Genomic DNA, 23,393 nt, shown 5'->3' with positions numbered 1-23,393 from the left:
TGCAATTCATTCCATGTCAAAGCTACATGTCCATCTAAATTTATGCTCCTTAACTACTGCCATCATGCCTTAATCCTAATTTCAACTCTTTTCCAAAATTAATCAAGAAAATGACCACATGCCCAAGAATTGCTTCGTATCCGTGTCTTTACTATAATCTTTCTCATTCCACAAGTATGAAAATGGTATAATGTCCTAGTTTAAACAGAACAATTTTGTGCCCTAACCCCAATTGACAAAAGCACGCAAATTGATACCACTTTGCAGAGAAAAACCCATTTCAATGAAATCTCATAACCTGATTGGCAATGAACATAAAACTATCTTTAGAAATGAAACAAAGAGAGGAAATAAGCAGCATAACCTCAAAGTAACCCAACTTACTTATAAGCGCATGCAAGGATGTTTCTCCTTTCACCAATGTAGGACTCTTTTACTTTCACATCTCACACGTTCCCTCACATGTGTGGGATTTTCAAGTTAAACACGTGGACAACATGAATTGAGTGACGTGGAGCATGTGTGGCCGTTGAGCTTTACACGTGAGTCAACCTGCTCTGATACCATGTTAACTACATTGAGAAAGAATCAAGGGACAATGAAGAATTGACAAAAATGAAGAATTAGAGGGAAACTTCAGAGATAAAAGAGAGTTATATAAGTATTTCTACAAGATGATTGACTAATTACATTATATACTGAACAATACAAGGTAACTTAAGCACAAAATACTACTTACCTAACTAGCAAATCACCTAACCACCTAACAAACATTGTAACAACTTAAGTTGATGTGGCAATGATAAAGAGACATCTGTCGTCACTCCTATCTCTATGTTTCAGATTTTCAATTTAACCTAAACTAAAGAGAGATCTGCAATGACTCACCTATAAAACAATTTTCTGCTTGTTGAGTGAGCAAACACCAAGTTTGTAATTGGAGGTTGCTCTCGGAAAATTTGGAGGTTTTGAACAGGGTTTTTGAAGGAAATTGAAGGTGGTTATGGTGGTGATGAATCGATCATGATCGAAAGCAGAAAGTGGGTTTCTAGATAATTACAGATAGGATTTGAAGGAAATTTGGGCTTTTTTCATTTGCTTCTTATCATAAATTATAAAGAAAAAAAAATGATATAACTATGATAAAAATTCAATAGGTATAATTTTTTTTTCCTACCAATTTACCTAACACAACATAAATAATAAGATTATTAGTCTGATATTGCGCCAAACGTTTGAATTTAATCCATACTATTCGATGACTATTTATTATATCTGACTCAAATAGTTAGTACATTCCAAACTGCCAAATAAAGCCTCAGAAAAGATAATGGAACTGATAATTCTCCAACTTCGGCACTTTTTGGACCCAAATTCTTATCCTCTACTTTGTACTAGCTCTCTTTAGCGGAAGTAAGTCTTTTTAGGTGAAAGAAAAAATAAAAAAATAATAAAAAAAAATAAAAAAAATAAAAAAAAAACTTCCCACTCCCTTATTTTTTATCACTCTCTTCCTCTCTCCTTCTATTTCAAAAACAAAAATAAAAAATTTTCTCACACACTTTGTGTGTGCCCATATTATTATTATTATTTTGCATAATGATTTTTATGACAAATGGTCTTTTAGATTGATCAAACTCATCATTTTGGTCTCTCACTTTCAAAATCAATCAATTTTTGAAACTTAGGGACCAAAATAAGAATTTGATCAATTTCAAGGACTATTTACGATAAAACCCCTTATTTAGTGTAATCCACGTGTCACCATTTCATTCGATTTGTGTGTTTCACATACAAACTAACAGAATAGTTGACGAAATCTTAACGGAGTAACCAAATTGATGTGCGGTAGTGAATGTTAAAGACGACATTGATTGATTTTGAAAGTGAGAGACCAAAATGATGAGTTTGATCAATCTCAAGGACTATATATATATATATATATGTAACTCTAATTTGTTGGGAATTTAAGGCCGCCAATTTTTTTTTTTTTTTTTTGATACAAACGTGAGAAATTTTTTCACTTATACATGTTACAGCATCATCTCATACCCAGTGCTTGCAAAAGGAACATTGTTAACCATCTAAGGAAATAAGGGGGAGTTTGTTTGCCCTCACTAACTGTCACTGGACTAGACTAGACTAACTATTAGTACAGTCCGGTGTTTGTTATCAGGTGAGACTAGTCTTAATGAGACTAGCCCGGACTCACCTACATTAAAGGCTTCACTAAGAGGTCTTAGTGAGACCCCCCAAAAACTACGGGCTTGCTAGTCCCGTCTCCCTCTTCTATAAGCAGCGTGCGAACCCTCCTCCGTGCCTTTTCCTCACCGTGTCTGCTAGAAAACTCACCTTCATCTCTCTAAAACAGAAGTTAGAAGTCACAGAAGATATTCCATTGAAGATTGACCTTCATATCTCTACAAAAACCAAGAACGGAAAAAAGGAGAAAAAAATTCACTTCTTGCGCAATCAGCAGAGAAAGCAATAAGGAAGAAAATAAGGGAATCCACAGTTCTCTGCCCACTCCCAACACCTCATCACGCTCAGTTCAAGAACAAAGTCGTATATGGGTTCAACCATGACCTCAATGGAGATAGAGAGGTTGGGGATTTTAAGTGAATTTTTGAGGTGGGGGATGAGATGGGTTTGTGGGAAGAGGAGGTGAGGAAGATTGAGGATTTTAGTTGCATCGTTGGTGAGGCAAATGGAGAGACTCTCTTCCATCACTTTGGTTGCATCTCTTGTATGGGTTAGAGAGAGACGGTGGGAGGGAGAGAAATGGGGAAAAAGGGAAAGGGGGATGGAGAGGCGGAAGGTTATTGGGATTGGAGGGATGATTCTAGAAAAAAAAAAAAAAAAAGCAAAAAGATAAAGTAAAAATAAAATATTAATTAAATATAAAATATTTTAATATTGCAATTCTGCTTCTTTGTCCGACACTGCATCAAACGCTTCACTAAGCTAGTCTAGCTTAGTCTAGTCTAAGTCAGTCCAGCTTAATCCCTGCAACTAATTCAATCCGAAATAGTCCGGTGTAACAAACGCATCCTAAAAGTATTACATGATGTGGTGGTCCATAAAATATGGCCCAAAAAATAGTCTCAAACAGATGACCCTTTAAACAATGCGTACGCCTCTAGATTCCTAGTAGTGAAAATTTGTTAGATGAAATAAGATTTTAGGCACGCATGCAGATGCAGGCATGCATGTATCTTGCAACCATGTGTACGTTATATTTGTAATTGAATATTAGCCTTCTGGACCCAAAAAAAATGAATAACTTTTCCTCCTTAATTTCTCTGTTAATATCTTATTTTGGTTGAGTATTAACAGGTGTAACACTAGCAATGTCATTGGTGAGATTCTTCCCTTTTTTCAACCGTGAGGAAATTAAACTCTGTAAGGAGAAATATGGATCGTTCGTAGAGTATTTATAGTGTCCAAACAAGACAATTTAATTGTTTGATTATTTATCACCCTTGTATTGGTGCATCATGAAGTCATTTGAATACAAGCTTTTTAATAAGGGTAATAAGGGTAATGCTAGGAATACCATCTATTTAAATCATATTTGTAAACTATATGATGTAGTTAATGATGAAATCATTATTAAATGTTAATTAACATGCTTGTTTCTTATTGATAACACATCTTTGTAGATGTAATTCAAAACGCTGGTCTACGTATCATTACTCTTGTATAAGCACCCAATACCCGCCTCTTCTTTATTTTGAGCTCAACAACTCAATTAATTACCGCAAAAATAATTCAAAAGATGACACTTAACTTTATAGTACTATCACAAATGTTGTAAGAAATTCGTGCAATTATTGTAAGAAAAAAAAATAACAAAATAAAAAGTAGAATTATCTTCCCTAATTTTATAGTACTATCACAAATGTTGTAAGAAATTCGTGCAATTATTGTAAGAAAAAAAAAATAACAAAATAAAAAGTAGAATTCTCTTCCTTCCTATTTCATCATCTTTCCTTCCCTCATTTCACATATTGCTTTTTGTCTTATTGTCTCAATAAAAAAAATCAATATAAGATGTTAACGTGGCTTAACCGTAACCGTTCAAGTAGGAGGGGAGGGAACGAGAGAGAGATTAGGAGAGGAGAGAATCCTCCTCCACAAAATAATTCTAGAAAAACCAAAATTTTAAACCAAAGTATGTGGTTGTTGATGATTAGATTATTACTAAGTGTTGATTCACATGATTATTTCCTATTGGTGACACATTATTCAGTTTGCAAATTAAGTTTAAAATTTTGGTTTATCTAGCATTAATCATTTAGTCAAGAACCAAACGGCATTATACATGAAGCGATTAAGGTTTGTTTAAGTTTAAGAGAGGCGGACCGTGGTTCCCCACTAATCACTTTGATAGTGTCCCTACTTAATCACTCTTTTACTTAATTGGTGTGGATGCTTTATACAAAAGACATTGATCCAATTAAAAGTTAAAGTAATATAAGTTGTAATTTGTTTTTTTTGACTGGCGGTGTGAGACATTTCACATTAAGGAGATTATATTCACACACCTCAAATTACTTCTTTCACATCTTTTTAATTTTTTTAATCTTTTTCTATCAAGTGTTAGTGGTGTGTAGAAAATATTAAAAAAATTAAAAAGTGTAGGAAAAGTAATTTGGGCTGTGTGAATATAATCTCTCTCACATTATTCAACATGGTTTAATGTGTTGTAAAATCAACGGTGTGTGTGCAGTGGAATAAATAAAACAAGACACAAAATTTACGAGGTTCCTCTACAGTCAGTGTGACTGGAGTACGTCATTGGGCAGTAATGGTGCTTTCATTATAATTTGGAATGATATGAGTACAAAGATAACCCTATGTATTCTCTCCTCTCATCTTTTCTTCCTCTGTTTCTTTCTCTGCTCTCTATTGAAAGCATACGAAGTGCTATATTTATAGAGCAACTCCAAGCACACATCTTTGACAATATGATCTTCCTTCAGCTCCCAAGTCAAGATTAATTTTTATGGGTATTGAAAATCTACCCAATGTCTTCAGTTTCTATGTGGGCATTCATTACCCACTATTATTTTCAACACTCCCTCTTGGATGCCCACATATCAACATTAGTTGCCTCATTAAAATCTTGATCTATTTTTGGATGCTCCCCCTTGATGAGTATTTCCCCCTGATTTCAAATTCTTTAAGCTAATCATTGATCCTGTTGCTTTAGTCTTGTAGCGGTGATAGTTGCCGAATGAGGTGTTTTACTTGTTGTTAACTTTCCACATGTTTGTTCTTGAACTGGGTTGGAGGGCATTCTGCTAGACTTCCTCCAAAGGTCTGAATTTACCTATTTTATCTGGAGCTAAATTTGATTCAAGGGTGGTGGACGCTTGATCTTGAATCGGACTTGTGATTTCTTCAAAGGCCGTCTAGGCTTGATCTTGAATGAAATTGGACCATGAGGAGCTCCATGTGACAAGTGATCTTAGGCTTTATCAGGGATGAAGTGACATTTGTTTGTTGTGCTAGTCTCCACATGCTTCAATGTATCATTTTCACTTGCCTTATTTGTTCCCCTTGCAGAAGTGGTGTGTTCCCTAGTTTTTCCCCATGCATGTGTGGCATCTTCTCTTGTAGTAGTTGCTCACTGATGCAGGAGTTAAATGCAAACCTTGCATTTAAATGGACCATCACTTCTTGGTGGCAGCGAAAGTTTGAGTGGAGGTTCCGACATATTGCTTTCTCTGTCCTTGTCTTGGCAGGTAAGAGTAAGGGAAAAGGAAAGGACATGGAGATTGCATGATATGAGATACTCTTACTCTGGTGTGACTTGTTTGTAGAGGTATTCTCGGAGAGGAAGAAAACTGAGTATTTCGAGATACTTTGTGAAAGATGCATTCTCGGAGATAAGGAAGAGTTAGATATTTTTTAGTTCTGCCTTGCCATGGAGGACAGAGGTTGACATATATAAGGATTTCCTAATAGCAGGTAGTAGTGATGTGCCTTTACTCTTGTCAGCAACTGTGGTGTGATTAGAATAGTAAGATTCATGCGTTTTCAACTTTATCAGAGATCTTTGATAAAGTTGCACATGATATCCAAAAGCTGAGATTGCGCCTGCAAAATGTTGACAGACGTCATACAGGGAAATCCAGCTTTTGAAATTTGAAAATCGGTGTCTCTTCGATTTTTGAATAAGTGGCCATGTTGCCTCTCCTTTTATAGAGATATCAATTTTGTTCAGAAACACTCAGAAAATTGTTACCTGCAAAAAATTCCCTTTCTTGCACTTCTGAGATTTTATCAGACTTCCTTCATCATTTCTGAAAATGGCTTACTCATCTAACATTTGCTTAGATTTGATTATCACGAGTGATATAGACAAGCAGTGTCAGGATAACATATGGTGCCCATCTTTCTCATCTTCTAATGGTCCTCTTATGGTTGTGGACTCTGTGATGAAGAATAACATAACCGCTACAGTGGTAGCCAGGAATCTTCTCACTCCAAAGGATAACAGAATCCTTTCAAACCGGTCTGATGAGGCAACCGTTCAAGACTCATTGGCTCTCAGTGTTCAATGTGCGGGCTCTGTATCTAATATGGGCCAGCGCTTACTTGCTCGAACTCACCAAGTTGAATCATTAATGGTTGAGGTTGCAAGTTTTAAACAAGAGATTAAAAGGCTCAAGCATGAGAATAGAGTGTTACACATGCTTGCAAATAATTACTCTACAAGCATGAAAAGAAAGCTCGACCAGCTACTGGAATCCGAAGGTCAGACTCAAAATGACAATCAGGGGTTCGAGTCTTTATTCCAAAGACATCCATTGTCTCAGCTGTCTGGAGTTCCACCAAGTATTGAGACTCCAAATAATCAACCTCTGGTGTCTCCCCCTTCTGGGGTACTTCCGAGTACTGAGGCTTCACATAAGCAACCTTTGTGAAGGTTCCCTTCTGTTTGTTTGTTTTAACTCATGTATATGTAATTTCTCGGAGATATTAATATATAAGTTTTATTTCATTTAGTGTATTGTGTTAAATACAATAAAGCATATACTTCACTAAGATGTGCTATTTCTGGACCAAATATCAATTTATCTTTACCCTCACGAAGATAAATGATCATTCTTAGTATCTAAATCATTTGAGTATTCCACTCATAATCTTCAATCCATATGATTCTTTAATATAATAAACATCATGGATAAGATTCGTGTTGGCATATCGTTCGATTCTACAGTTCGAGACAATATTTCTCTCAACACTTTATAATTTTTCTTGACTTTTCAGGAGTCCCAATTTAATATCATCAACTCTTGCAAAAGATTTTAGTATGTTGCAACAATACCATATTGAAAGTACTCTCTAAGGCAATTTATACCATCCATTGGTATTGAGTACATATTTTATGCTTTTCCCTTCCGGGGCTTACTTCAAGCAATTTGAATCCTTCAGGGATTTTCTACACTTCATGACACATTTTCCTTTGGAATTTATACAGAACAATTTGCTTCCATGTATATTTGAGGGATTTACTTATGGAAATATGATGTGGGTGACTCAAAACCCTTCGTAGATAATTCTCCATTTATATGAACTCGTTTATAACCTTGTGTCATATCATGTGAGTGTATTTCACGGTATTACAAATGCCCATATGTAATCTTCTATGTTCAACATCTTTTGACTATTTGTATTGTATTCAAGTATATAGGTCTATTTTTCCACGTTCTTACAAAATTGTAATGGAATTGCCTTTCTCCATTTTGGCCAATAATTTTGTTGATGGAAAAAGAACGAGACTCAATATCAACACAACTCAATGATGAATTTAGTAGCTACTTATAAAAACCAAAATTATCATTGGTTATCATCAATCTGTGATCCTATATTCTCATGTGTATGCGCATGCGTAAAAGCTTTTCATTTCTTTGGATATCCATTGCCTCATCAAGGGCATTACACTATCTCTTCCAGGATAGTCATAGTTTAGAGAATGCGAATCATAACCTCCTCTTGAGCATTATAGAGCTTGGATTTTAATCTCCACTTCGGGAGTTGAGTCATTGGAACCTATACGTCTATCATGCTTCGTGCATGAGACATCAACATTCCTATGTCCGTGGATTGACCTTTCTGGGACAAGTATCCTTGCGACAACTGTCATGCGACAGTTATGCTTCGGGAATGCAATAGTTTTAGTAGTGTCATATTCTCCTTCTTTTAAAGGACTGAACCTTTTGAGCTTGAGGGTCTACTACGCTTCAGGCGTGCAACAGATAAATCATTTGCTGCCTCACTATATTGTCCAACAGGGACATTAATTCTTGTAGGCACATTTGCAGCAAGTAGATGTGATTTCATCACTTTCGTTGCACATTAAATGCATCTGGCATTTGATTTGCATATCGTGGCATCATTCAATTATTCTCACTTCGTTTGTATATTGATTGCTTCATGAATCAAAATAAGACAAATTCTCTTCGTTCTTCTGGAACGGTGTTTTTTTTTTTTTTTTTTTTTTTTTTTTTTTTTTTTTGTTTTTTTCTATCATTCTTCTGGAATGATATTTTCTCATCATTCTTCTGGAATGATGTTATTTTCTACCCCTAATGGCGGGAAAAGTGTCTTATCAAAATCATAGTCTGTAAGCTGCGCGGTAAACATATTCCCAGTCAAGGTTTCTAAATATTGACTGATAGATGATGAATCAAATCCAACATAAATTTTCAATTTGTGTTGATGCCTCATTTTAATATATTGTGGCAGTGCAATAGGCACATAGATAACACAACCAAAAACTCGTAAATGTGTAATGTTTGGTTAGTGCCTAAACACGAGTTTCACTCAGAAGTATTGATGGTTGTCAAAAGGTCTCAACCAAATCAATAATGCATTATGTAAAATGACATGTCCCTAAATCAATAATTTCAATTCTCACCGGAATTCGGTGGGGCGCTTCTGGCGTAGTGGGAGAGACGAAAAAATGGACATAACTTTTATTCTGTGAGATTTTAGATGACGGAGGTGAGAGGTAGATAGTGCTTCACCGAATTTATGGCGTTGTGCTTTCCACTAACATGAGAGCTTCTAATGCTGATAACGTGTTGTAAAATCGACGGTGTGTGTGCAATGGAATAAATAAAACAAGACACAAAATTTACGAGGTTCCTCTACAGTCAGTGTAACTGGAGTACGTCCTCGGGCAGCAGTGGTGCTTTCATTATAATTTGGAATAATATGAGTACAAAGATAACTCTATATATTCTCTCATTTCCTCTTTTCTTCCTCTCTTTCTTTCTGTGCTCTCTATTGAAAGCATGCAGTGTGCTCTATTTATAAAGCAACTCCAAGCACACATCTTTAACAATATGATCTTCCTTCATCTCTCAAGTCAAAATTAAGTTTTATGGGTATTGAAAATCTACCCAATGTCTTCAGTTTCTATGTGGACATTCATTACCTACTATTATTTTCAACTTAATGGTCTTTATAGAGTTTTTTTTTTTACTCCCTCTACTACTAGTATCATTTCATGCATGAACCTGGGATTATTCAGTTGTCAAATGCTGCAAGGCATCGCATGTCATTTTTAGACAACATTTCACATTTAAACAAATATATAAGCCACGTTCCAACTTAAATGTGGACTTTAGAAGATATAATACGTTGAAATCCAATAATTTAAGTGCAACACACACCCGTACAATCCCCTAACAACATCAAAATTCAATCGAAATATGTGGAAGTGTTGTTGATGAATACAACCGCTAAATTTAAAAAAAAAAAAAAAAGTAAAAACCTTTTACCTCTCAATTCAACATAACGACAAGATTTATCCAACTTTTTTATTTTTCCTTCTAACACTTTCGCTTTCCTTTTGTTTGCTTACCACGTCACAGTAAAACCAGATCAGGTTGAGCGTTCATCTTTTCTTCCTCTCTCAAGAAACTTAACGTTTTATTTTTTGGCTAAACAGATATGACGATGACTTATTATTTTTTGTGTTTTTGGAGAGAAGGTTAAAAGGTTTAACTCTCACCCTTAAAAATCACTTTCTTTAGATATAAAGAAACAAAAGTGAGATTTGAGATAAGTTTAAGGGTGTTAAGTAACACAATTTGATCGTATTTGTATTTATCACAAAATGTTTCAGTTTAATTAAAAGTGAAATCAATCAATATACGTTGTGATGGCGATGATGATGGTGGGTAATGATGGCAACGGTGATGACGGTGGGTGGTGGTAGAGTGGTGGCGGTGGCAATGGTATGTAGTGGTGATATGTGGTGGTGGTGGCCACTCATGGTTTAGTGTTTTGTATTTTTGATTTTTAAACAGTCATAAAATTTAGAAATAGACTTGATAAAGAAAGAAAAAAAAAAAAAAAAAAAAAAAAAACCAGTCATACTCCCAACTTGATAAAGAAAGAAAAAAAAAAGAAGTCGACTTCCAAACTAAAAAAAAAGGTATATAAATATAGAAAATTGTTATTAGCACTCTAAAAATCTTGTTTGGCACTCCAAACTTTCTATAATTAAAAAGAAAAATACACTTGTGCGGAGTGTAGAATGAGATTTTTGGAGTGCTAATAACAGTTCCCTAAATATGTGTCTTGACAAATATTGTACATGGCATTGACTTAGACTTTTGCGAATAGACTTATAATTTCTGGTATCTAATAAATATCCAGATTGAAAATATTGATCGATCTACAAAATTTTCTCATGGAGGTACCCATTTTTTGCCACAGATACCAATATAGAGGCAAAAAGACAATACGATATTAAATTCATATGTGGTTGAGATATTTATAAATTTAATCATTAAAATGCATATGCTCAAGTATACATTCAAGTTACATCAATTCCCGAAGTTTTGGTCAACAATAAAACTGCTTACTTATGAGTTCACCTATAAAACATGCAAATCGATATACTTTTTAACCATAGTTCTAAGTATTGTGAATTTTTGTCCACAATTTTGTGACATATAAAGGCTAAAAGATACTACGATATTAAATCCCTATATGGTCGAAATATTTATCAATTTAAACATTAAAATGCATAAACTCAATTACACATCCAAGTTAGATCAATTCCTGAAGTTTTGCTCTACAATAAAAACTGCTTAGCTATGAGTTGGCCTATAAAACGTGCAAAGGCGATATAATTTTTAGCCACAGTTCAATGTAATGTGAATTGTTGTCTTCAACTTTTGTATCTAATAAATATCCACGGTTAAAAAGATTCATCGATCTACCAAAAGTTATCATGGGCGTACCCATTTTTCTACCACATATAGGAATATAGAGGCTAGAAGATTCTCATTTAATTGAAACATACCAAACTCTAATTAGTGCTCTAGAAATTTAGAGATGGCAAATGATGAAGAAAAGGAAGAGGAAGACGTGATGACTACGGAGGAGTAGATGGGGTTGCAGAATGACAACCATGGGAGATGGAAGGATTTTTTTAAAGAGAGAGAGAAGGGGATTTGCTCCATGAAGATGATAGACTAGTTAGGGTTTTATTTTTTATTTTTAAGTAGATTGAGTTGGGTGTAAAAAGAAGTTTGATTGAGTTTAGTTTTGATAAATAAAGGTGGTTTCGGAAATAATGCTGGGTGTAAAGAGATAATGATAAATAAATCAAATACAATGTGGATATAAAAAGTAAGATGGGTGTTGTGATACAAAATGTGGGTTCAAATAAAATTTCCCATTATATTTTCATGGAATTTAGTTTTGAAAATTGGATGCCTAAAATTCCAAGTTTTTTTATCCACACCAAAATTCTAAATTTCTATGTTTACAAATCCAAACAAGAAAATTGGTTCATGCCAATATAAAAATTCTGATTTTTGTGTAAATTCTCAATTTATTTTCTCCTCCAAACATAGTGTAACGGAAATATTTCAAATTTAGTGGATATTGGTAGCATTAGAAATCTAACAATATTCCCCAACTCTAAGTTTCTAGCAGTATTCTTTTCAAAAATTTTATTCTTTTGTTTTATTAGATTTTTAATCTTTCACAAAATGTATATATACTTAGATTTCGTCTAGTTAGCTTGATCAAGATAAACGCCATTTATATAATGGAGCGTCAGCAATGACGTTTGTATACTAATATATTTTCAAACTAAATTTAAAAATTAAATAATGTGTTATCAATAGGAAATAAACTCGTTAATCAATACTTAGTAATAATTCAAGGGGTGCGCTATCCACACACATTATTTTACTTCTCACACACCCTTGATAATTTATATCTGTTGATTTTTTTTCAATTCATCCGATATAACGGTTGAAAAATAAAAAAGTGTGTGAGAAGTAAAATGAGGTGTGTGAATATCACACCCCTAATTCAATCATCAACAACCACATCAATTGGTTTACAATTTTTGGTTTAAAAATTTGGTAATATTACCATGTGGCTATGAGTTAGAAAACTAGTTTCTAGCAAATTGGAGTTGGGAATACTTTTCAACTCAAGACTTTTGACTTCTGAGTCGATGAGTATGCTAGAGAGATTAAATTTGCAAACTAAATGATGTGTCACCAATAAGAAATAAATACATTAATCAACACTTAAGTAATAATCCAATCATCAATTTCCAAGTCATTTAATTTACAAAATTTAGTCTACTTATTTGCTCTCCATAACATCACCCCTGAGTCGATTATTAGTTCTCGGACGGATTTCTATATATAAAAGTAAGACCATAGAAGCAAACCAAATCAAGGAAATTGTGAGTTAATGATACAGAAATTGGAATTGAAGAACATGACAGAGAAGCTCCTTTTATTTTTCCTTTCATTTATTTGCTTGGCAAAAGCGAGTACCTTAACCCCATCCCCGCCCTCCAACATTCACAACAAAACTCAAAGTCCAAAACATTTTGTGTTGATACATGGAGCCTGTCATGGGGCATGGAGTTGGTATAAGGTGGCGACTCTTCTGAGGAACTCTGGTCACAATGTAACAGCTCTAGACTTGGGAGCATCCGGGATCAACCCGATTCAGGTACAACAACTCCCTTCGTTATCGGAATTCGTCGAGCCTTTGACAAAGGTCATGGTGTCTCTACCACCAAATGAAAAGGTTATCCTCGTGGGTCACAGCTTGGGTGGAGCCGTAATATCTATTTTCATGGAGAGATTTCCTGAGAAAGTTGCTACTGCGATATTTGTCACAGCTGTCATGTATGGTCCTACTCTCAATTTCTCAACTGCATCTGCAGAGGTAATGAAATTCATCTATCTATTCTATTAAGAGAAGAGGCCTTGTCAACTTTTGCCTTTTTTTTTTCTTATTCTGCCCTCATTTTTGATACACAATGTTGACATAAGAAGGGTAAAATAGTAATTTTGTATCTTTTGAAGTTTTTCCACTTTTTTTCCTATTTTGCCCTCACTTTTGATACAAAACATTTACATAAGGAGGACAAAATAGTAATTTTGTATCAAAATATTTGCATAAGATAAAAAATATGCACTTTTTAAGAGAATTTGTCCCACCATCATTTTTGTATACACGTAAGTGAAATCATGATATTTTTTGGATAGTTTGAATGAACTAAAGCAGTTGCGCTTGAGGAGAATGTGGGAGGAGGTGGGCGGTTGAAGAGGCTTTAATTTGTACCCTTTGACAAAATGACAATCATATCCCTATTTTTCCAATTTTACCCTCATTTTTTTTAGAAAATGACAATCATATACCTATTTTTCCTATGACAAAACGGTAATTAAGTAATATTAAGAAAAAATATGCACTTATTAAGAGAAATTATTCATACACACAAAGTGTGTGCTCTCTGCTAGTTATATATAAAGAGAATGGAAAAGGTGAATAGTGATTTGGTGTCACCATGCTTCAACAAAAATATTTGGACAAAAATGCCCCCAAAACAAAAAAGTTTCAAAGCCATCCCAAAATAATGCATCAAATAAGGCAGGGGCATTTTCATCATTTTAATAGTATTTTTTTTAATAATTTACTTTTTGGTGCTTTTATTTATTTATTTTTAATTAATACCTCACCATAGGCTAGCAATAATGTGATTCAATTTCTTTATTTTTAAACACGTTCAAAACATCTTAAGAGACGTGTAATTTCAGTTATAAAAAAAGGTTTTTTGCACACAGATAACAATGTGATTAAATAAGTTGTCGAATGATTGCTTGTTTTTTATTTTTTTAACAAACGATATTATCTACACTAAGGGGGAGGGGTGGGCTTAGCCTCACAATGGGCTAGCAATAATGTGATTCAATCAGTTATTTATTAAATATTTTTTTCTCTATTTTTAAACACGTTCAAAACATCTCAAGAGGCGTGTAATGCCGGTTATAAAAAAGGTCTTTCGCACACGAATAATAATGTGATTAAATTAATTGTCAAATGATTGTTTTTTTTTGTTTTTAAATAAACGATATTATCTACATTAAGGTGGAGGGAGGTGAGTTTAGCCTCACAATAGGTTAGCAATAATATGATTCAATTAATTGTTTATTAAATATTATTTTCTCTATTCTTAATGTAAATTCTATAGAGACCGATTTTAATATGTAAATTCAGTTGCTTTAATTGGTTTATGAGGGGTTTCTTCTAGCATGATCTAAAATTATTCATTTACTTCAAATATTTGACTTTCCTTTTGTCAATTTACGCATATATATATATATACACATTTAAAACTTGTGAGTCGCGAGTAACACGTCATGATTCAAAAAATGTTTTCTGCATGCGCATGAAGGCTAGTATATACTAAAAGTCTAAAAGTTCTGCTATCATTTCTCTAGTCATATTCACTTTATCGTGATATTGGAGAAACCACTCATACAATACTTTTTTAACTCGGAATATTTTGCTGGTTTGTGCCTCTTAACATTGTTATTTTTTATCTCATCCGACAAATATCATGTTGACCTTTTAATAGTGTTTGATAGTGTTGATTGGTTGGTAGAGATCAACTAATATTTTTGTTGAACCCATTGTTTGCAAATCTTTTAACTAGAAGAGATATGCTCATTTTTATACTCGCACAATGCTCCCTTTATCTCATCAATCAATGTACATTTTTTTTATTCCTTTCAAATGAGATGTCATAGATGAACAAGTTATGATAATTGTAATGATTAGGAGTCTAAGATATTACTTATATATAAAGAGATTATGTTGCATAAAAAACACTGAAGTACTTTATCTTATAGGAAATTAATTTTTTTAAAACAGTTGATCGTCTTGTTCCTAAATCACCTTAAAAGTTTTAAAAACCTAAAATATACATGCATCTTTGCTTTTTGTAAGATACTTTACAAATTAAAAAATATTCATATATCGACAAATAAAAAAATAATTTATTTATCGATACAATAATGACCTCTTTAAAATAATAAGTTACTTAGTACTACGGTCTAATAGTATTCCTTTTCACTTGTAAGTGAGAGGTCTTGGGTTCGATTCTAGCCAAAGACAGATTTTAACCAAATTATTGTTAGCCTATTATGAGGCTAAACACACCCTCTTCCCTTTAGTATAGATAATACCACTTGTTAAAATAAAAATAAAAAAAATAAAAAATAAAAAATAATAATTCTTTTGGTCACAACATGTCTCTTTATAAAAAAAAATCAAAAATCAAAAATCCAAAAAATCAAAAATGAACAAAATCAAAAAATTCTTTATACATTAATAAATATTCATATATCAATAAATTATAAATTATTTACTTATCGATATAATAATGCTTCTCTAAAGTAATAATTTTTCTTGATCCCAACATTTTCATTTATAGAGGTTTTACTGTATACCCAATTTATTGGTCATATGTCGTACTAACCTTATTTTGATGAATGAATATGGCATATTTAAAATAGATATTTGTCACAAGTAACAATTTAAATTGATCTCTTGTTCATTGTTTTCTGAATCCTACTTAAGGATAATTAGCTAAAAAATAATTTACTTAAAAAAATGTATAGGTTACCAAAGGAAGACAATTTATGGACAGTCAATACAGATATGACAACGGGACCAACAACCCTGCAACCTCCCTTCTCCTTGGGCCTAAGGACATGGCGACACTCTTGTACCAGCTCTCCCCACCACAGGTAAGTCTTGAAGTGTGTCTATTGAAATATATAGGAACCCTATCGTGTTCTCTTATAACACATTGGAAACATAAGGTGTATTGTAAGAGTAGAGCGCTAATTGTTTCAAAAAATTGTAAGAGTAGAGCGCTAATTGTTTCAAAAAATAAGTTCGGGCTTTCGAGTATTGGTTAGCTAACTTTTTTTTGTTTTATGTTTGTCATGAACAGGATTTAAATCTAGCGTTATCGTTGGTAAGATTTTTTCCTTTATATAATTATGATGTAATAAAACTCACGAAAGAGAGGTATGGATCAGTTCGTAGAGTATTCATCGTGTCCAACCAAGACCATGCGATTGCGTTGGATGTGCAAAATTACATGATCAAGAAGAATCCGCCAAATGAAGTGAAAGTGATAAACGGTTCTGATCACATGGTCATGTTCTCTAAACCAGTGGAGCTGTTCTGCCACCTCCAAAGTATTGCTGAGAAGCATTCATAAAGACATGGACGGACATGATTAATTCAGGCATACTAGGTAGCCTGCGTTGCATGCACCATAGTACAAAATGTAAATGAATAAATGAGATTGCTTTAAGTACTAATAATTACGTGTCCATGAACTTTAGTTCAAGAGGCATGACGCACTACTATAAACATGGTCACTGCGTTTAGCTTGGCTTGTGGTCGCTTCTCATTTTTCAAAGTTATGTTTTCTTTTTTTAAAATAAACGATATTATCTATACTAAGGGGTTAAGAGAGTGGGCTAAGTTAAGAGTAACAGCAATACATCACAACCATCACCAGATTATTTTCATTTACTTGGTTGTTAAGCTTGGAATGTTTGTGATTAGTTAGATACATTATGCTGAGCTGGCACATAGGTTGGGATAGGATATTTATGTATAAATACCATTGTATTGTTCTGTTGAATCAAATGAGAATCATTGATATATTTTTCACTCTCTCTCTACAATTCTCTTTCTCTCTCTTTACTAAATTTTCCTCTCTGAGTTCTTAAGTTCAACATGGTATCATCACCATCATCTAACCGACTCCGATCTGGCGCTTCCCTCTTCTAGCAATTTTCTTGCAGTTCTTGCATTTTCTAATCTTCCAAACAGATCGCTACTTTCCTGATCTCTTCTTTTTCTCTATCAATTCAGCAAATCTTGATATGTCGGCGGTAGCACATTCCTCGACTTCTATCCCTCCACCTCCTCCAAACCCTAATTCCCTAGCGACTCCTCCTCAGAGTGACATCTCCAATCCTCCGATCATGTCGATTGGAACGATTTCCATTGCCAATGTCGCTGGGATGATTCCAACGAAACTCAATCGTCAGAACTTCATCACTTGGCGCAGTCTCTTCATTCCCGTGCTGAAGCACTTCAAGCTTCTTGGCCTCGTCAATGGTGAGGATCTGTGTCCTCCCCAATTTATTCGTGATTCCTCTGGAACTTGTGTTCTCAATGCTTCTTTTGAGACCTGGTGTAAGCGAGATCAGATCTTGATGATTTGGATCAACTCTACGCTCTCTGAAGATCTTCTTCCTTTAACGATTGGCATGGCTAACTCTCGCTCTTTGTGGCAATCTCTTGAGCGACGTTTCTCAGGAGCTTCCCGTACTCATGTTCATAGTCTTCGATCGAAGATTCAAACAATTTAGAAAGGTGACTCTTCAATGACCGATTTTCTTAATTTGATTAAAGATATCTCTGATAAACTTGCTGCTGCTGGTGAACCATTGTCTGAGTCTGATCTTGTTGCATACATTTTATCTGGACTTCCTGATGAGTATGAGTCCTTTGTTGACTCTATTGAGACTCGAAATGAATCTGTGACTGCTGATGAGCTCCATGGCCTTTTACTGAGCAAAGAAATCTCACTCCAAAAACGCAAAACCAGAGCTGTTTCTTCCTCCACTGCACCATTTCATGCCTATGCTGCTCAACCTTCTCCTCATGTTGGCAATTTCAACAGAGGCAAATCTCGTGGTCGTTTTCACAACCGAAATCGGTATACTCAGAATCGAAATTTTGGGGGCAACAATCCTAACAACTGGAACACCAATCCCTCTGGTGGCATTCTTGGTTCTGGTCCTTCTCGCCAGCATTTTGGTCCCTCATCTTCCTCTGGTCGCTTAGTTCCATGTCAGCTTTGTCTCCAGTTTGGTCACTGAGCTTCTACATGTACTCGTCTCTCTCAGTTTGCTCAACCTCAAGCTCCTACTGCAATGTCTGCCATCACTTCTTCTGCATCCCCTAGCTATTGGCTCACTGATAGCGGAGCATCTCATCATGTCACACCTGATCCTTCTGCCCTCAACTTTGCCATTCCCTACTCTGGCAATGATCAGCTTTTTGTTGGTGACGGTAAAGGTCTGTGCATTTCTCATACTGGTTCTGCTCTCATTCGAACCAAACATGCTACTTTTCGTTTGAATGATGTTCTTTTAGTTCCTCAGGCTTCCCGTAACTTGTTATCTGTTTACAAGTTTGTACATGATAACTGGTGCTCTCTGACCTTTGATCCGTTTGGGTTCTATGTCAAGGATCTAAGCACTGGGAAGATGCTTTTCCAGGGCCCCAGTGAAGGAGGATTGTACCCCTTCTACTGGAATGCTTCAAATGGTGTCTCTGGAATTGCAATCTCCCCAACTGTACTGATGATTGCTAAGGCTGACATCCACATTTGGCATCGTAGGCTTGGACACCCTTCTGGTGGGATTTTACATTCTGTTGTGAATAAGAATCATCTCCCTGTAATTGGTTCTGTTAATAGTCTTTCAGTATGTACTGCCTGTCAACTAGGGAAGGCTTCTCGACTATCATTCTCCAATTTACCTTGTACTTCCTCTCGGCCACTTCAATTGCTTCACACAGATGTATGGGGTCCCTCTCCCACACCTTCCTGTACTGGTTACAGATTCTATATAATAATAGTGGATGATTTTACCAAATATGGTTGGCTCTATCCTTTACATTTCAAGTCTGATGTCTTCTCTACTCTCAAGACTTTTATTTTAAAAATTCAGACTCTGCTTGATCTCAAAGTTCAAAGTCTACGGTCTGATTCAGGGGGTGAATTCCTGAATAAGTCCCTCCAAAGTTTTTTTAATGATCAAGGCATTACTCATCAGTTGAGTTGTCCCCACACTCCTGAGCAAAACGGGTGTGCAGAGAGAAAACATCGTCATGTTGTTGAAATGGACAGAACCTTGTTATCTCAGAGTGATCTACCTGCACAGTTTTGGGTTGAAGCTTTTCAGACTGCTATCTATCTCATTAATCGGTTACCTTCTCAGTCATCTACAGTCAATCCTTGGGAACTCTTATTCCATGCTTCTCCTAAATATCATACACTGAAGACGTTTGGTTGTGCTTGTTATCCATGGTTGCAACCATATTCAAGAGACAAGTTGGATTTCAAAAGCAAGCAGTGCATGTTTCTGGGCTATAGCCTGAATCACAGTGGCTATAGGTGTTGGGATCCTATCTCTAATAGACTCTACATCTCCAGACATGTGGTGTTTGATGAATCTTGCTTTCCTTACAAATTTTTGTCTTCTCAAGCCTCATCTCCAAGCCCGTGTGTGCCTCCTCATTCTCCCACTCCTATATCTCTCAATCTGCCTTTGCCAATGTCCCATCTTGTGAAACATCCTTCACCTGCAGATGCCTCATAATGCAGCAATGCACCTTCTTCACCCATATTTCCAACTCTTGAGCAAAACATTTTATCTTCTCCTGTTCTCGAGTCCATACCTCCTCATCCAGAATCTTTCAGTCCTGAAGAGTCTCCTAGTTCTCTACCTCAACAACCACCACCAGTTCCTGTCAACACTCATTCTATGCTTACAAGAGCAAAGGCAGGTATCCATAAACCCAAAATGTTCACTGCCACCAAACACATTCTTCCTTCCACGGTTGATTCTCTTACAACTTTACCTCCTACTCCCTCCACCTTTCTCCAAGCTTCTAAGTCTTCTCACTGGATGAAAGCTATGCAATCTGAGTTTCAAGCTTTACAGTCCACTAACACTTGGGAGTTAGTTCCTCATAATTCCAACTACAACCTTGTAGGCTGCAAGTGGGTCTTCAAAGTCAAGCACAAACCTGATGGTACCATTAAAAGGTACAAAGCCCGCCTTGTGGCTAAAGGTTTTCATCAACAGGAAGGATTGGATTTCTCAGATACCTTTAGTCCTGTTGCTAAACCTACTACCATCAGAATCCTACTCTCCATTGCAGTCACCTATGATTGGTTTGTCCATCAATTGGATGTAAGTAATGCGTTTCTTCATGGTCACTTAAAGGAAGATGTTTATATGATCCAACCTCCTGGTTTTGTGGATCCTTCCAAACCTCATCACGTGTGTAAACTTCGGAAATCTCTCTATGGTCTTAAACAGGCTCCTAGAGCTTGGTATGAGGCTTTCTACCATGCTCTTCTCTCTTTGGGGTTTAGTCCTTCCTACTCTAATCCTAATCTCTTCATTAAAAGAGACACTTCCATTACCTTTATCTTGGTTTATGTTGATGATATAATCATCACTGGCAGTTCTTCTACTGAGTGCAAATCAATCATATCCAACCTTCAAATCATGTTCCCTGTGAAGGATCTAGGAGATATCCACTACTTTTTGGGTATTGAAGTCCACAAATCTGACAAGGGCTTGTTGATGCATCAGACTAAGTATGCTTTAGACTTACTCAAGAAGACAGATATGCTTGGAGCTAAACCTTGTGCCACACCCGTGTCTACTGCCAAGCTAGATCATTCCGGCACTCTTCTCTTTGATCCCACCTCTTATAGGTCCACAGTTGGTGCCTTACAATATCTTACTTGGACCCGGCCTGATTTAGCCTTTGCTGTCAACCAGGTTTGCCAATATATGCACTATCCACGAACAATTCACTTGCAGGCAGTCAAACGCATACTGAGATACCTCAAGGGCACTGTGGATTCAGGTCTTTGGTTTACTAAAGGTCCTCAATGTCTCACTGCTTGGTCTGATGCAGATTGGGCAGGTTGCCCTGTGGATAGAAGGTCCACTAGTGGGTATTGTGTGTTCTTAGGCTCTAATCTCATCTCCTGGAGTGCTAAGAAACAAGCCACAGTGGCTCGGTCATCCACCGAGGCTGAGTACAGGTCTCTTGCTCATACTGCTACTAAGCTTACATGGGTGTGCAAGATTCTGCATGACATATCCTTCCCTCTGTTACAAAAACCAGTCATCTACTGTGATAACAAAAGTGCCATTGCTCTTGCTTTCAATCCAGTTTTTCATGCTAGAACTAAGCATGTTGAAATTGACTATCACTATATTCGAGAGAAGGTTTTACTTGGTCATATTGGTGTTCAACATGTTGTTTCCCTTCTCCAAATTGCAGACATTTTTACCAAGCCTTTAGCTGTTGATCGATTTGCTGCTCTTACTTACAAGCTCTCAGTTCGATCTCCTTCCATCAGCTTGAGGGGGTGTGTTAAGAGTAACAACAATACATCACAACCATCACCAGATTAGTTTCATTTACTTAGTTGTTAAGCTTGGAATGTTTGTGATTAGTTAGATACATTATGCTGAGCTGGCACATAGGTTGGGATAGGATATTTATGTATAAATACCATTGTATTGTTTTGTTGAATCAAATGAGAATCATTGATATATTTTTCACTCTCTCTCTACAATTCTCTTTCTCTCTCTTTACTAAATTTTCCTCTCTGAGTTCTTAAGTTCAACACTGATCACATGGTCATGTTCTCTAAACCAGTGGAGCTGTTCTGCCACCTCCAAAGTATTGCTGAGAAGCATTCATAAAGACATGGACGAACATGATTAATTCATGCATACTAGGTAGCCTGCGTTGCATGCACTATAGTACAAAATGTAAATGAATAAATGAGATTGCTTTAAGTACTAATAATTACGTGTCCATGAACTTTAGTTCAAGAGGCATGACGCACTACTATAAACATGGTCACTGCGTTTAGCTTGGCTTGTGGTCGCTTCTCATTTTTCAAAGTTATGTTTTCTTTTTTTAAAATAAACGATATTATCTATACTAAGGGGTTAAGAGAGTGGGCTAAGCCTTATAACGGGTCAGCAATAATGTGGTTCAAGTTAACATACGACGAAAGTTGAACCAAAGATCTCTCACTTACAAGGAAAGAGGAATCACTATACCACAGTACAAAGTGACTTCAAAGTTATGTTTTTAGTTTCTATTTATTGGGTTGCCTAGCAGCTACCCCTACTATTAACCATGGGAAATTTGGAAAAATAACCAAATTTTAGACCTCATATAGAATTACAGCCACCATTTTAATTTTATGATAATTATAACCAAAATTTGATGTAAAGTACTCATAAATTCTTAATGTCATGTTATGCATATATTCAAGATTTCATACCATGTTTGTAACTTTGTATTGGCAATCACAGGTATGATTGGCCATTACAGTCATGCATGGAAACCGTGGTGGCTGTCTTACAGTCTTAAGTTCAACATGCTTGGAAACTCATCTAAACCGATTGGAACAAGTGCCCCAGCTATACGAAATCTTTACTATTCGTTTGATGTTGGGTCGGTAAATTTTGTGTACATTCCAACTGAGACCAATTTTGTTGAAGGAAGCAAGCAATTGGAAGTTTTAAAGCGGGATTTAGAAGTGGTGGGTAGGAGGAAGATACCATGTCTGGTGGTGTCAATTGGAAAACTATACTTGTGCGAGTGTGGGACCTATTCATGTAATGGAAACCTAGACCGAATCATCCAACCGATCTAAGTGTGTTAAGTGTGTTTTAATTGTTGTGAGAAATCCTAAAATTAAGGGTATATTTGTAATTTTAAATCAAGTTTTGGTTATAATTATCATAAAATTAAATTAATGGCTATAATTCTATATGGGGCCTAAAATTTGGTTATTTTTTCAAATTTCCCATTAACTATCTAGCTTATCTTTGTAAGATATCTCTTTCCATTTAACGAGCTCTATATGATCTAGACAGTCAATTAGTTAATTTAAAAATAAAAAAAAATAAAAAAAAAAACTAATATAAGAAAGTGTTTCATAGTTCCAAAATTAACTATTGGGCTTTTAGTCCCGTTGAGTTAATTAATCCACAAGTAACGACGTCTAACACGTTTCGTTGCCCATAATTGAGTGAATCCCATAATTGAGTGAATCCCATAATCTTATGCATCAACTGGTATCAGAGCGGGTTTTTAAATTCATCTTCAAAATCTTGGTGGGCACATCGTCTTCATTGGTTGTCATTGATTAGGTGTCTATCTCTTTT

At 35.5% G+C, this 23,393-nt stretch overlaps 1 protein-coding gene across 1 annotated transcript; it reads left to right on the top strand.

Moving 5' to 3' along the window:
- The first annotated feature begins 12,743 nt into the window (after positions 1 to 12,743).
- On the top strand, positions 12,744 to 16,771 carry LOC148698690 (methyl jasmonate esterase 1-like). Its single transcript, XM_088677557.1, has 3 exons — positions 12,744 to 13,236; positions 15,978 to 16,106; positions 16,316 to 16,771. The coding sequence occupies exons 1-3, from the start codon at positions 12,751 to 12,753 to the stop codon at positions 16,586 to 16,588; spliced, it is 888 nt and encodes a 295-aa protein (XP_088533683.1). The 5' UTR covers positions 12,744 to 12,750; the 3' UTR covers positions 16,589 to 16,771.
- Positions 16,772 to 23,393: the final 6,622 nt, after the last annotated feature.

This window comes from Pyrus communis, chromosome 2, assembly GCF_041283825.1.
Source record: "Pyrus communis isolate YQ-2024b chromosome 2, ASM4128382v1, whole genome shotgun sequence".
In the NCBI taxonomy this organism is placed as follows: domain Eukaryota; kingdom Viridiplantae; phylum Streptophyta; class Magnoliopsida; order Rosales; family Rosaceae; genus Pyrus; species Pyrus communis.
This window is presented reverse-complemented; position numbering and strand designations above follow the sequence as displayed.